General features: G+C 43.0%; 1 protein-coding gene across 5 annotated transcripts in view; it reads left to right on the top strand.

The window, feature by feature from the left end:
- CDH20 (cadherin 20) overlaps positions 1 to 6,101 on the top strand; it is a 215,768-nt gene extending 209,667 nt beyond the window's left edge. Inside the window, exons 11-12 of one of the 5 annotated variants that reach the window (XM_034642847.1) lie at positions 282 to 533; positions 4,506 to 6,101. In XM_034642847.1, coding sequence (XP_034498738.1) covers positions 282 to 533; positions 4,506 to 5,011 — 758 coding nt within the window. In that variant the 3' untranslated portion in view covers positions 5,012 to 6,101. Of the gene's footprint in view, positions 1 to 281; positions 534 to 858; positions 878 to 1,918; positions 2,487 to 3,518; positions 3,609 to 4,505 lie in introns of those variants that run through there. The other 4 variants (XM_034642849.1, XM_034642848.1, XM_034642850.1 and 1 more) reach the window with 4 other exon arrangements.
- The last annotated feature ends 8,366 nt before the right edge of the window (positions 6,102 to 14,467 follow it).

Below are 14,467 nucleotides of genomic sequence, written 5' to 3' on the forward strand. Positions count from 1 at the left end.
AAAGGGTTTCTGTCTTAGGCCTCAGGGTTTTGCCTGGAAGCGAACACAAATCCGTGGTTTCTGAATTCAAATGCTGATCCAGACAAACCAGAGGTGGGGCCATAACTAACCCACCTCCAGGGACTGTTTGACGCTCCCCCTCCAGCCTTCCCACATCCCAGCCCTGCCCTCTTGCTTTCCTCAATCCAAGAAATTAATGCACTTGTTGGTTCTTCCATTTTCTTCTTCCCTCCCACTTTTCCTCTCCCTTTTTTCAACCCTGGAATCCCTGTCTTCTTCAGATAACACTGCCCGGATTCTCACCAGGAGGTCCGGCTTCCGGCAACAGGAGCAGAGCGTCTTCTACCTGCCTATCCTGATAGCAGACAGCGGGCAGCCGGTGCTGAGCAGCACAGGCACGCTGACCATCCAGGTGTGCAGCTGTGACGACGACGGCCACGTCCTGTCCTGCAGCCCCGAGGCCTACATGCTCCCTGTCAGTTTGAGCCGGGGTGCCCTCATCGCCATCCTGGCCTGCATCTTTGTCCTCTTAGGTGAGCGAGCGGCTCCTTTCTCTTCTGTGGGGTCCTGCAAGTACTTACTTAGCTACCATTCTAACACAGGTGTTCGGAACCGGTTTTCTATGCCACGCTTATTAAAAAGGTGGCAGAGTAAGGCTGGGAAAGAATAAAGAAACTGAAGATAGTCCCTTCCTTCGAGGAACTCATGGCCTCTTTGACCAGACCAAAGCAAATATATTTGTCAAGCATCTACTATGGGCCAGGGTACCATTCTAGGTGCTGGGATTAATAAAGCAGACACATCCCAGCCTTCACAAAGCTTACTTCAGAGCTAAGCGAGTTCATTTTGACACCACAGAATCAACATGACAATTTTGGGCCGGATATGATAAACACCTCTTCTAACACCTTCATTTCAGGTAAGTAGTAGCTAAATCACAAAGAGAGAGTGACAGGCCCAAGGCCAAACGTCAGAGGCAGAGCCAGAAGTGAAATGCAGCAGACCCTACACTGTGCATCCCTGTATTCGAGTGGTAAGGCTCTTGTCCTAGTTCATCCCCCAAATTCTGGAGGTGGTAGGTGCTACAGAGAAGGACAGGGTATCCTGAAGGGACAGGAGACAAGGGTAGATGCCATTTTAAACAAGGTGGTCAGGGAAGGCCTCCCTGATAAGGAGACCTTGGAGCAAAGACCTGAGAGAAGTGACAGAGTGAACCCCGTGGCTAACTGGGAGAATAAGCTATTTGGGGGCGTTAGCACCCCTCTGAGGCACTGTGACCATCTAACGAGGAGCAGTGACTACACAGGGCTGGTGTGCCACTGACGATGAGACGACAGGCTAGTGAGAGAGCACTAGTGAGGGAGACGATCCTTTATTCTTCTGCTCAAATCATACAGCAAGACAGCCACCCATCTCCCTTGCACATAAGGCCATTTGAGCAACTGTTTTTGAACTCAACACTCAAAAACAAACAATAAAACACCTCAACTAACTCTGAAACCACAAAAATATCTGTACATATATCCCAACTCTTCTGATTGAATTAATTCATTGCACACATATTTTGTTTAGAAAAAAGCAGACTTAGACAGTAAGTATCACTCAATATGCGAGAAATCCTACCATTCTATGAGGGAAAAGAACACAGCCCTGGGGATTCAAATTAGAATAGGCATGCAGATATCCATATAACCCCTTGACCCCAGGTTTACCTCTGCACCAAGAGACTGAGTCAGACCAAAGACAGAAGGTCCCGACTGCGAAATGTCAGCATTTAATTGAATTTCTAGGTAGGTCTGTGGAATATGCTTCTCAAAAAACATTTACAAATACCACATGTGATTTGATTTGGTTGTTTTAGTTCAGTGCTATATGAAGAGGGAAGTAATATAAATAAGTAACTTTTCTAAATCCTCAGATCCCTGGATCAGAGAATTGTTACAGTTTCTGGTCCCAGTCTGCATTGACAAACACCCTCCTGCAATTCCCTGAGTGTCCATAAGATGGCACTGGGAGTCCTTGAGCGCAGAACAGAATAAGCTACAAGAAGCCTTTGAAGAAACTTGCTCCTAGGAGAATTTCCAACCTGGCTGTTCCTACTTCTGTCTTTGGAAAATGTCTGCATTATAAGTTCACCCTTGCCCACAAAGAGTAGAAAAAGCCATCATTACAGAAAGACTGATTTAAAAAGACTGGCACAGAGAGGCTCTCAAGCTAGAAATGGTGTGCAAGGGGCGATTTATATTGTGCCTCCCAAACCCATCTTGTCTTAGCTTTTGAATTGTACGGAATAGATAGTTTTCAGGAGCTAAACTGGGCAGAGCTTTATATGCAACTTTATATAAAATGTTCATAATTTTAAGCACTCTTATTTCTAAGAATGTACATCCTAAATAAAATATAATTCATAAAACTGAGTAAGATTGAATTGTAGTGGCTTTGCCAACAAAATACTACATTTTGTGGACAATTAAATAAACATACTAATCTCGACTTTAAAGGTTTTTTTCCATGTCTCTAGTATATATCTAGTTCCTAGAAAATCTCATAGGCCCTACGCACTGTGCCTCTAATAGCTAAAGAACAAACATCCCTAGAACTCATCCTCTTCTGTCAGGGAAGCCTTTCAGTTGAATAGCACCATGTTTCCCAGAATCTGATTTTCAGGGCATTATCCAACACCTGTTCTTTAAATCAGAGTATCAAAAAAATAAGATATATGTAAGATATTTATAAGATAAATGTAAGATGGACCAATTCTATAAACTGCCTAATTCTCTATCATCAGAAGTCTTTCTGGCAGGTATCCAAAGACTTTCCTAATTTTGCTTCCTAGCATTTTCTTAAATACCACCCCTACCATTCCAATATCATCTGTGTGAAGGTTTTCCAGCCCCTTGGAAGAACTGCCCAGCCCTGCCTCTGTATTCTCTTTGCAACACTTACAAGCCTATGATAGCCCTTATCACTGCCTGACTTGTATTAATCATCAGGGTCTATAATCTCCTTAGATTACAAGTTTATAACCCGAAAATCATGTCATATTCAATGTTGTTTCTCTGTTGCTTTCCATAGTGTCTAAAAAATATTTGAGTTTAGTAACTGTTACTGAGCCCCACAGACAGCATGTTCATTTAGAATCCCATTTATCCAGCCTGCATCCACCCAGATCACAACCCAGCCTCCCACACCCAGTTTAAGCCCCCACTTCCTTAGAGCCCTATTAGTACACTTTTCTGAAATCTCACCATTGGGTAGTCCACGAGTCGTATTTTGGCACACAGAGAAAATATACTAAATAGTATATAATTGTTTCCTGTGCGTGCATTTTGTCACCGAAGCTATTTGGGGAATTATTAGGTATTAACATCATGAACTGCAATTTACAAAAAGCACATTCTATATCCAAATTTTTTAAATCATTACGGTAAATTTTTTAAGTCAGTTCATAATTTTACTAGGCATATGACTGAACTCCATTTTTCTCCCCCTTGGTAAACTGCAGTTTTATTTTGCAGTGTCGTCAAGTTGTTACCATTCACCAGCTGTAACAAAGCACAACAGAAAAAAAAAAAATCAATAGCAGTTCTACAGCTAAAACCTCAACACACTTCCTGGAAAACATTTTCAGTCACAGGAGATAAACAGTTCAATGAGATTATCTCTATCTCTCCTTTAAACCCCAGTGAACACATCCTGGAAAAAAAAAAAAAAATACATTTGTTGGGATAAAGTTTTATCCAAACCTGCAAGGGCACATCTAACAGTGTGGAGCTGCTTTGATAACGTGATGAATTATATAAAATGTCACTGCTCATTCCCTCCCTTCCACGAACATCACTGGATCCAGAGTCACAACCACCTAACAGAAGGCTTTCTGAGGAATCGGAGTTTATTGGAAAAGAGTGATCACTTACAATCTCTTATTTTTTGAAAGAGGCATAAAAAGACTAAGACTGATTCATACTTAGCCTATATGTCTCTATGCATATATATTAATATGTGATTACATTTACAGAGTAGAATCCTACTAAGATACTATGTAAAAAAGCAGGATTCCACCTACATAGTAAGATTTCCACGTTATCAGAAATATATACTCATCCTTATATGGTCAGAGGACATTGTCTGATCCTCAGCATAGACTCCACAGCAGGCCGTAGTGCTTTCTGCTTAATGGGATTTAATTTTGGGGTGGCTCAGTGTACACACACACCCACACAATTTCAAAGCAGCAAGCTGATGCAAAGAAACTTCATATGTAACCTCTAACTGAACCACCTGGAAAAAATACAGGGCTTCGTTTGCCTACAAATTTTCAATCTGACCTTGCAGAGTGAGTGAGAACGAGGTAGAGCCTGGGGTTTAAAATATCCAAATGCTGTCTCTGAGCTCAGCACTCCAAGAACTCTTCCCGTATCTGTGGTTAATCATGGCTACTTCAAATCATGGCACACACGTCCAGGTCTCTTGGGTAAAGATCCTGTCCTCTTTGTTCCCGGCAGTGCTGGTGCTGCTCATTCTGTCCATGAGGAGGCACCGGAAACAGCCGTACATCATTGATGACGAGGAGAACATCCATGAGAACATCGTCCGCTACGATGACGAGGGCGGCGGCGAAGAGGACACCGAGGCCTTTGACATCGCGGCCATGTGGAACCCCCGGGAGGCGCAGGGGGGAGGCGCCCCCAAGACGCGGCAGGACATGCTGCCCGAGATTGAGAGCCTCTCCCGCTACGTGCCTCAGACGTGCGCCGTGAACAGCACGGTCCACAGCTACGTGCTGGCCAAGCTCTACGAGGCGGACATGGACCTGTGGGCCCCGCCCTTCGACTCCCTCCAGACGTACATGTTCGAGGGAGACGGCTCCGTGGCCGGGTCGCTGAGTTCCCTGCAGTCGGCCACGTCGGACTCGGAGCAAAGCTTCGACTTCTTGACGGACTGGGGGCCCCGCTTCCGGAAGCTGGCGGAGCTCTACGGGGCGTCGGAGGGGCCCGCGTCCCTGTGGTGACGGAAGCCGGGAGGCAGGCGCGCGTCCAAACCCAGACGTTCTCGGCGGACGCTCGCCGAAGGTGCGGCCAACCACACGAGCAATACTGTGCAGGAGAGCGAGTAGGGGGTGAGCGACGAAGAGAGCTCTCTCTGGATCAGCTTTACTTGGTTACATTAAGTTAAGTAATCAAAAGGAAACGCAGGAAGAGGAGGGGCAGAAACTCCAATTACGTTTCTTTCCTTTTTTCTTTTTAATTTTTGTGACACTGTATTCAAGGGCTTGGAGTCCAAGGTTAAGTTATGGTGAGCTTGGCTTTTCTCTCCCATTCGCCAAGGCCTTTGTCACTTTGTCACTTTGCCACCACCGAAGACTTTCTGGTCTTAACATACATAGGTGGCAACTGAAGGGAAGTTTGATTTTCATATCCGTTTTTTTTTCCTCCTTTTTTTTTTTTTAAATCTTATTATTCTCCACTTAAGAGTTTTGCTGGCTCATCAAACCGCACAAATCAACCCACACAAGAGTACACTGAAAAATTGTTACTCGGTGAAATTAACCTACTTGTCTTGGGATGGATGGGATTTCTTTTAACCTTTTTGAGACAAGGTTAGGGCGACTCGGTCTTGCATGACGGGTGGGTGGGGGATGGGAGAAGGAAGAGGCATTGACTTTGTGCTCAAGTTTAATGGCTGAACCAAGAGTTGTTGGCATTACAAGGAATCCAACTCCATCAAGTTAGAGTGCTCTGTTCTCTCGGCTTTTTAACTGTGCCCCTGCAAAATTGTTCAGATCGAAACCAGAAAATCTGCCTCTTTTGCACTGTAGATGTCTCTTCCATGTGCCAAATGTGAAGATTAGATGCTACAAATGAAAGCCAAATAAAAAGAAGTATCTGATAAAAGCATGGGTTAGAGGGCTTTCCTAATCTGTGTGAGGTCAATCCAAGGGATGTTTACATACTGTAGATAACCTACTTGAACAAAAATCAGCATTATAGAGAATAAATGGATGTAAGAAAATTACATGTATAAGTTTTGTATATTTGTTAATAATTTTGGTAATAAATATGATGTAGTGCATCTCAGTACCCTAGCACTTCTTTTAATAAAAGTTAAATAGAAGGGAAAGTCTATTGCACATTTGTTTAATTGCAGAGCACAAAGAGCATAAAGATGGCCTTGTGATCTTAACCTGGCCTCAGGTTGCTGTGTCTGGAGCTGATTCGTAAGGCAAAGGCAGAGAAGCACGACTGCTTTCTTTTTCAGTCACTGAACACATGAACGTTATGGTTCCAACTGTTAAGCTTTCCATGAACAGCCTCATACCCCCATCTCTGACAAGAGTAAAGGATGGTTTGATAATGTCAGTGATATAAGGGTGAATTGCCCCCATATTTTTCATTTTGTGAGAGGGTTTTCCACATAGCCACCAAGAAGACAGGCCACTATGCTACTTTTATCTCTGTTCTATTGGCAAATCAAATATGTACAAACGTGTACAAATATGTATATACCAAATCTGTACAGCTCACCAACACTGGATGAGTTCACAGAAGACTGGGACCATATCTTACTCATCTTTCCTTGCCTCACAATTGGTTGTGAACAAAATAGTTTTCTGTGGGTCTTGTTTATAAAAATGATTCTCAAATTTTAATGGGTGTCAGAATCTCCTGGAACATTTGTTAAATAATAGCTTGTTGGGTCCGACTGCCCCTGGAGTTTCCAATTCAGTTAATCTGGGGCAATTTGCATTTCTAACAAGTATCTAGGTGGTGCTGATGCCACTGGTCCAGGGATCACACTTTGAGAACCTCTGTTGTATGGCCAGTCTCTCTCACACGCAGGAAGATTAGATTATCAGCCTACCTGCACTGGGGCCCATTCCATCCATAAAATGGTGTGTTGGGTTTTGGGGTTTTTTTTTTTTTTCCCCAGTATAAAGGACAGTTTGGCAGAAGTGTGTGAGAAGGCTGATGAGGGTCCAGGAGCCAGAAGGATCTGTCTTATGGCCTACTACATGGTACACTAATAGCCAATCAAATTCTTATCATCAAACTTAAGTAGACGAACCCTTTCTTCCCATGGAAGGCAACTCTCACAAATTCTGTATGAGAGTAAGGTGTGATATAAAAATAAATAAACTTAGCAAAGAAAGGAAGAAAGCATGAACTTGAGTCCAAACCAGCCTCTACAACATACCAGTTATTTGAATGTGAGCAAATTAACCCCTATAACATTTTTCCTTACTGTCACTAGCCCTGAGGATAATTTTGCGACTATCTCACTTTGTATTGCATGTATTAAGAACTAGGAACAGCTGTTATCCTAACCACAGGAGGTTATCATGCCCCACATCCTGCAAATTCAATACCCATGATACTGGGCATGAAGTGATTAAACAATCTCCTGGAGCTTCTGGTCCCTGGGAGGATGTTTAATGGTGTGATACAGGAAGTGTGAGAGAAGCATAGAGTAAGATATCCATTTCAGCTCACACTCTACTACGCTGAAAGAGACCCTTCCTCCAAATGAGTTTTAAAATTCCCTTTCCACTGCAACGGTTTACCAGAAATGCTGGTCCCTCTGAAAAGAAAACATCACCACCAGACGGAAGGCAGAATGTGATTAGTTTAGGCAAGAGAGCTGTAAAATTATTCAGCCATTGTTTTGTTAACAGATAATGGAGCTAGCCTATAATTTACATGTTGGGGGGAAACAGGAGCATCGGTAGGAATCAATTAATGAGACTGTCTGAAACTATTCTGGAACAAAAACACAAGCAGATAAAAATGATCAATGAATTTTCTGAAACAAAAAAGCAGAATATCCCAACATGGCAGATGGCAAAGACAAAGATGGAATGGTTCACACACATAAAAAAAATCTGTAAATCCTGAAAACAAAGTTCAGACAAGCCAAAACCAGCACAGGCACACTGATTACAGGTTGTTACTAGTTCACTAGTGATGCAGAACTGGACCTTGGTGTCAGAATTCATTATATATCCTTCATAGTGGTGGGACTACATTAACATGGGATACACCCTACAAGTAGCTCTTGTTGCAGATGGACTCATTCTCAAATCCATTTGTCATCTCTGTAACAGAGCGAAAGAACTTTCAAATATTTTTATGCATAAATACCTGGATTTAGGAGGCTTTTCTTTGATTCTAAGGGTCAAGGTTCTGATATAGGGAATGGACAAAATTAGATCACGGAATCCTCCTTTTAAAATGATCCACTAATGAGGCATATCTGTTTTCTTGTGATTCATGTTGTACAAAAACCATGAGTACTAATTTATAATATGTGCAATTTACCATAACATTAATCCGAAACAAAATTTTTCTGAAATCTTTATTCCCGAGACAGGAAGCTTGCAAATCCTACCCCATGTGTTTGGCCACACTTTTGATTTTGAAAGGATTGTCAGGGGGCTGATGATGAGGGAGTTTCTTCCACTCCAGTAATTTCGCTCTCATGGCCACCTTTCTGGTACTCATGATGACAAGGGTTACTTCCCATCCCAAAAAGCCTTAGACCACTTCTCGGGAGTATCAACCCTCAAAAGCCATTTAAACTACCTATGAATCTTTTCTAACTTTTCAGAAAGGCTAGCTTTTATTATTTCCATGTCTTCCCCTTCCTCCCTAATCCCTCTTTTGTGTCTATTGCTACATAAAAAGACACTCCAAACTTAATGGTGTAAAAAGACAATGACTTTATCATGCTCACAGATTCTGTGGGTGGAAATTCAGGAAGGATCCACCGGGGACACCTCCTGTCTGCTCCACGATGTCAGGACCTTAGCTGGGGTGACCAAAGGCTGGGGGTGACTCACCCACCTCTTCCATATGTCTGGGGGTTGGTGCTGGCTATGCAGACCTGACGGGACTGCCAAAAAGACCTCCTCGTGGCTCCCTGGGCTTCCCCACATCACAGGTGCTGAGTTCCAGGAGCGAATGTCCCCAAAAAAGGTGAAAACTCAACCATATTTTATGACCAGAACTCACATAATGTTACTTCCATGGTAGTCACAAGCCTCCCTCTGTTGAAAATGGGGAAACATAAACTCCACCTCTCAACGGGAAGAGAGTCAGGGCTACATTTCAAGAAGAAATAATGTGCCCACTATTGGAAAATGTGATCAGCCACATTGTCCTTCCCTTTCTTCCGCCTGCCTCCTCCCTACATCCCAGGAATCATTTTTTATGCTAGTCACCATTCCCTTTCCTTCTACTCCTCCTCCTCTCGAATAGACTACATTCTTGTTCTATGCATGTATTCTCTGAAATTCAATCGTATCCCTACCACACAGTACTTTCAGAAGTAAGAGAATATTCCATGAAAACAGCTAGCAAAATAGCCAACATACAACAAGCATATATTTTTATTGAGTTATAATTAACATACAATAAGAGTATTTAAGGTACATAATTTAGTAAGTGTTGACTTACATGTAGACCCATGAAGCCATGACCACAATCAAGATAGTGAGTATATCTGTCACCCCCAAAGGTTTTCTCACACCCCTTCATAATACATCCTTCCCACAACTGCCTTCCCCCCGCCCCCGCAACTCCAGTCAACCACTGTTGTGCTTTCTATGGATTAGTTTGCATTTTCCAGAGTTTTATATAAATGAAATCACACAGTGTGTACTGTGTTATGTGGGCATGGGGAAGATCTGGGTTCTTACACTCAGCATTTTTTAAGATTCATCCAGGTCACTGTGTGTATCAATAGTTTATTACTTTTTGTTGCTGAGCAATATTCTATTTATAGATACATTACAACCTGTTTATTTGTGCATCTATCAGTCTGCTCGGGCTGCCAAAACAAAATACCATGAACTGGGTGGCTTAAACGACAGAAATTAATTTTCTCACAGCTCTGGAAGCTGGAAGTACAAGATCAGGGTGCCAGCATGGTTAGGTTCTGATGAGGACCCTCTTTCTAGTTTGCCAATGGCTGCTTTCTCACTGTGTCCTCACATGGTGGAGAGAGCAAGTGAGCTCTCCGGTGTCTCTTCTCATAGACACTCATAGACAGTAATCCTATCAGATTAGTGCCCCACCCTTATGACCTCATTTAACCTTAATGACCTCTTTACTCCAAATATAGTCACATTAAGCATGAGGGCTTTCAACATATAAATTTGGGGGAGACACAGTTCAGTCCATAGCAAGTCACATGCTGATGCACATTTACAATTGTTGGCAGCTTTTGTCCATTACAAGTTAAGCTGCTAAGAATATTTGCATACGAGTCTTTGTAGGGACATATATATTTTCTCCTCATAGGTAAATGCATAGAGATGGAATGGCTGGAATCATGAGGGTATACATTTTGTGATGTTGAACTGCAAACTATTTTCCAAAGTCTTTTTATCATATTATGTTCCCACAAGCAGTGTATGAGAGTTCCCATTTCTTCCACACACTCACCATCCCTTGGCATGGTCAGTTTTTGTCATTTTAATCATTACAGTAGGAGTATTATAGTATCTCATTGTGGTTCTAGTTTCTGATACCCTAGTGACTTACAATGATGAACATCTTTTCGAGCACTTTTTTACTATCCATATATCCTCTTTAGTGGAGTATCCAGATGTTATTTGCCCATTTTCGGTGAGTTTGTTTCATTATTGTTGAATTTTGAGATTTCCTTACATTTTCTAGATATAAGTCCTTTATCAGGTACATGCTTTGCAAAGATTTTCTCCCAGTCTGTGACTTGTCTTTTCATTCTCTTAACAACGTCTTTTGAAGGGCAAGAGTTTTTGATTTTTATAAAACCCAATTCATCGATTTCGTCTCTTACAGATTGTGCTTTGGTGTCATCTCTAAGAAATCTTTGCCTACCCAAGGTCACAAAGATCTTCTTCCATGTTTTATTTTGGAGTTTTATGGTTTTAGGTTTTATGATCCCTTTTGAGTTTATTTTTGTAGATTAGCAGGTTTGAATTGAGTCCCTTTTTTTTCTTTTTTTCACATATGGATATCCAATTGTTCTAGCTCCATTTATCCAATTATTATAACTCCATTTTTAAAAAGCTCTCTCTCTTTTTTTTTTAACTGCTCTGCCTCTGACCCTTGCTATGAGTTGAACTGTGTCTGCCAAAAGATAGGTTCAAACCCAAACCCTGTGAACCTGACCTGATTTGGAAATCAGGTCTTTGTTTACAGATTAATCAAGTTAAGATGAGGTCATCCTGGATTAGGGTGGGCCTTTGTCCCAGTGACTGCTGTCTTCATAAAAGAGGAAGTTGGTCAAAGAAACAGATACAGGGAGGGGAGCACCGTGTGACAACTGAGGCAGAGGTTGGAGTGATGCTTCAAGGATTGCTGGTAACCACCAAAAACTAAGAGAGCATGGCACAAATTCCCCCTCGGAGCTTCCAGAAAGAACCAACCCTGCCCACACCTGGATTTCACACTTCTAGACTCCAGAACTGTAAGAGAAGAAACTCCCATCGTTGTGAACAACACAGTTTGTAATAATAGTTATGCCTTCCCTGGAAAACCAATACAAACCTTATGCAGTACATTTTAGAAGCTCTATTTTAATGTAAAAAATAAGCATGCGTCCTTCACGCGCCCCTATCATTTTGGCTGGATCTCCAACACATACACACACCAGTTTACATATTACTTAACTAACTAATTTGCGTGTTTGCCCTGTGGGCTTTTTCCTTTTTTTCACCCAGCCACTGCACACACGTTCCGAGGGAACGGAGAAGGCCTCTGAGGCTGCCGGTTGTCTGGCAGGCCGCAGGCGGCGGCAGCCCTCTTCTGCTGACTTAGCGGGCGGGCGTGAGCAGCTCTCACAGCTCAGGCACGGGGTCGGGAAGAATGAGTCACCAGATGGCTGAGAAGAGACACTTCCATTCATGTGATGCCCCTGACGTGGGCGGTGCAGGGAGGTTGCGGAGAATGGAGAGAGGCGTGCTGCTCGCTGAAAACAGCACTAAGTGCCCACTGGTTCTCACGCTCCACAGTAAAAGGACAAGGCTCTGAGCGGGGTCCCACGCTCTGCTGTGCTGTGGACCACGGGCACCGTACCAGTGCGTTCCCCCTTGGCTTCACTCTGTAGGTGAAGAGCTGCACTGCAAAGTGAAAAAATTCACCTTCAAAGAGCAGGCCCATATGCAGTGACAGTCACTCATCCTAATCGCTATTCTTCACAAGCCTATCGAGGGGCCCCGTCTCTCCGGCCTGGTGTTTACCCCCACGATTAGCCTCATCGACCTCAAATGTTTGCATTTGCCGATGACTTCTCGGGACGTCGACTGTTGGACTATCTGGTGGTCAGTGCAAGATGAGATTCTTAAAGGAGGGACATTACCTGAGGATGAATATGACTTATACCCAAGAGGGGACACAGGCCCTCGTCAGCATGCTCCAGGCCGACTGACATCACTGCCGCCGAGCTGCCGAGTTTCGGAAAGAGAAGGGAGAAGGAAACTGCCAACTATTGAGCACCGACTGGAACGCAGGTACTGTGCCTGGTGTTTTCACACAAAATATTTCACACGCATTGACCTCAAATCAGAAAAGAAAAGGAGAAAATACTCACCTTGCGTGCTGCTGCCGTTGGCTCCTCTGGGAATTAGAACGCAGTAGTGAGCTCTGCACACATTCTTTACCGTTGATTATCGATATCCCTTGTACACCTTAAGCCTGGAGGATTGAAGGCTGGACTTCACAGCGGGTGGCGAAGCCAGGCGAGAATGGCTGACATGAGTCATCTGAGAAACACTGAGTAATCATGCTTTCGAAGGTCCCATCTTGTGTTCTTTCCCGAAAGCATGATTTCACTACAGATGTAAGAATTTTTTAAAAATAGCTGTCATTAGCTAGGACTTCATTATCAGGGACCTTATATAACCCAGGTTAACCTCCCCTCAAAGGAGCAGGAGGCTGTTTCCGGAGGACACTGGCAGACTGCCATATTTAGAGTGTGTCCCGTACCTACAAACTAGGTACAAATTCTCTGTAAACTCAAAGCCACTTACCCCATCCAGACTCCCACATGGATCTAACCATATGCCATGTATACCTCAGGCACATTGGGCAAACAGATTATTTATGGGACTTGGCAGAGAAGTCTTTATCAGGGTTTTTAGTCACAGTCTCTGTGACAGCACCCACTGAGACAGTGAACAGGTAAAGTGAAGAATAATACATCCAACTTGGAAGGTCAAGTCCTGCTCATATTTCTAATTATTAAGTATACCGCTATCGAGAGCCTCTCTGTAGCAGTCTCCTACTGTGGGGACTGTTCATCATTCAAAGCTGTTATTTGTCACAGACATACAACAGCACAATGAAATGGCTCTAGTATAATCCCTTTCTTTGGGGGGAAAAGAGACAGCTTTTTTCTTGAAATAGAAGTGGAGTGCTGGTTTCTTCTCATTTCATTTCCATGCTCTCCTCATTGTTAGAATTCACTGGTAAACTTGAGGCTCAATTAAAAAAGAACTTGATTAGGGATCATCCTTTAGCATCACCTTAATTGGTCTCTTGTCCTCTTGTCTGAACACTTTCTTATGAGCGAAAAGAAAATGATGGGACTGTCCCATTTTATCTCGAAGAGAAAAAAAACCCACAAAAAAATATTTCAGGCCACAGAAGTAGGAAGTCACAGCACAGAAGAAGTCCCCATAGGCTCCCACTAACCAAACATCGACGAGGCTCAAAAATGCCAACACAGGAGAAATGTGACCATCTAAATGAGGGTCACATTAATTGTATTACTTGGCCTTCCTTGGCCGAGTTTTCTAATAAGGCCTAAATGGATAAACTAGATAAATAGCAAACTTAAGTAGATAGGTTATTTTTATATCTTCTCTATTAACCAGCACACTTGGGAGCCTAAATTATTGAACAGTAATCATAAGACTATTCAAGGGATGACTATATATCCTTTGTCCTTCTGTTTTTAAGTCTTTGCTTGCAAATGGCATTATTACCAACAGCTGTGTCCTAAGAGTTTGCTCAGCAGCGTACTCAGTTCTTTGGTCCAAGTTCCACACCTCGGGGGAGTATATTCTCCCTCTCCAAAACGAAAGGAATGGTGACGTCAATGTGTAGTAATCTCAGAGCTAAAGAAAGAAAGCTGCATCTCGACATGGGAGACATTAGGGTGGTTCACATATACTCCCATTCTTCTCCTTGCAGGCACACAGTAGGTCTACACTTCTCTATCTTTCAGAGTTAGACCTGGCCATGGGACTGCACTGAGCTAATAAAACAGGAGCAGAAGCCCTAATAGCCAATGTAGGATTTGCCACATTCCTTGTCCCTGCTACAGTGATTTTTAAAGTCAATGCCAAGATGGAGACTCTGTCTGCTTAGGTCTTTGAGTGGCTGTATTAAATAGTGTCCTCCTGCTGGCTTGTAGCCAGAAATAGAAATGAGAGCTGTCCCCCATTGCACTAAAGACAGGGACATCAACGTTTGTGGTACTA

This window comes from Ailuropoda melanoleuca, chromosome 14, assembly GCF_002007445.2.
Source record: "Ailuropoda melanoleuca isolate Jingjing chromosome 14, ASM200744v2, whole genome shotgun sequence".
Lineage (NCBI taxonomy): Eukaryota > Metazoa > Chordata > Mammalia > Carnivora > Ursidae > Ailuropoda > Ailuropoda melanoleuca.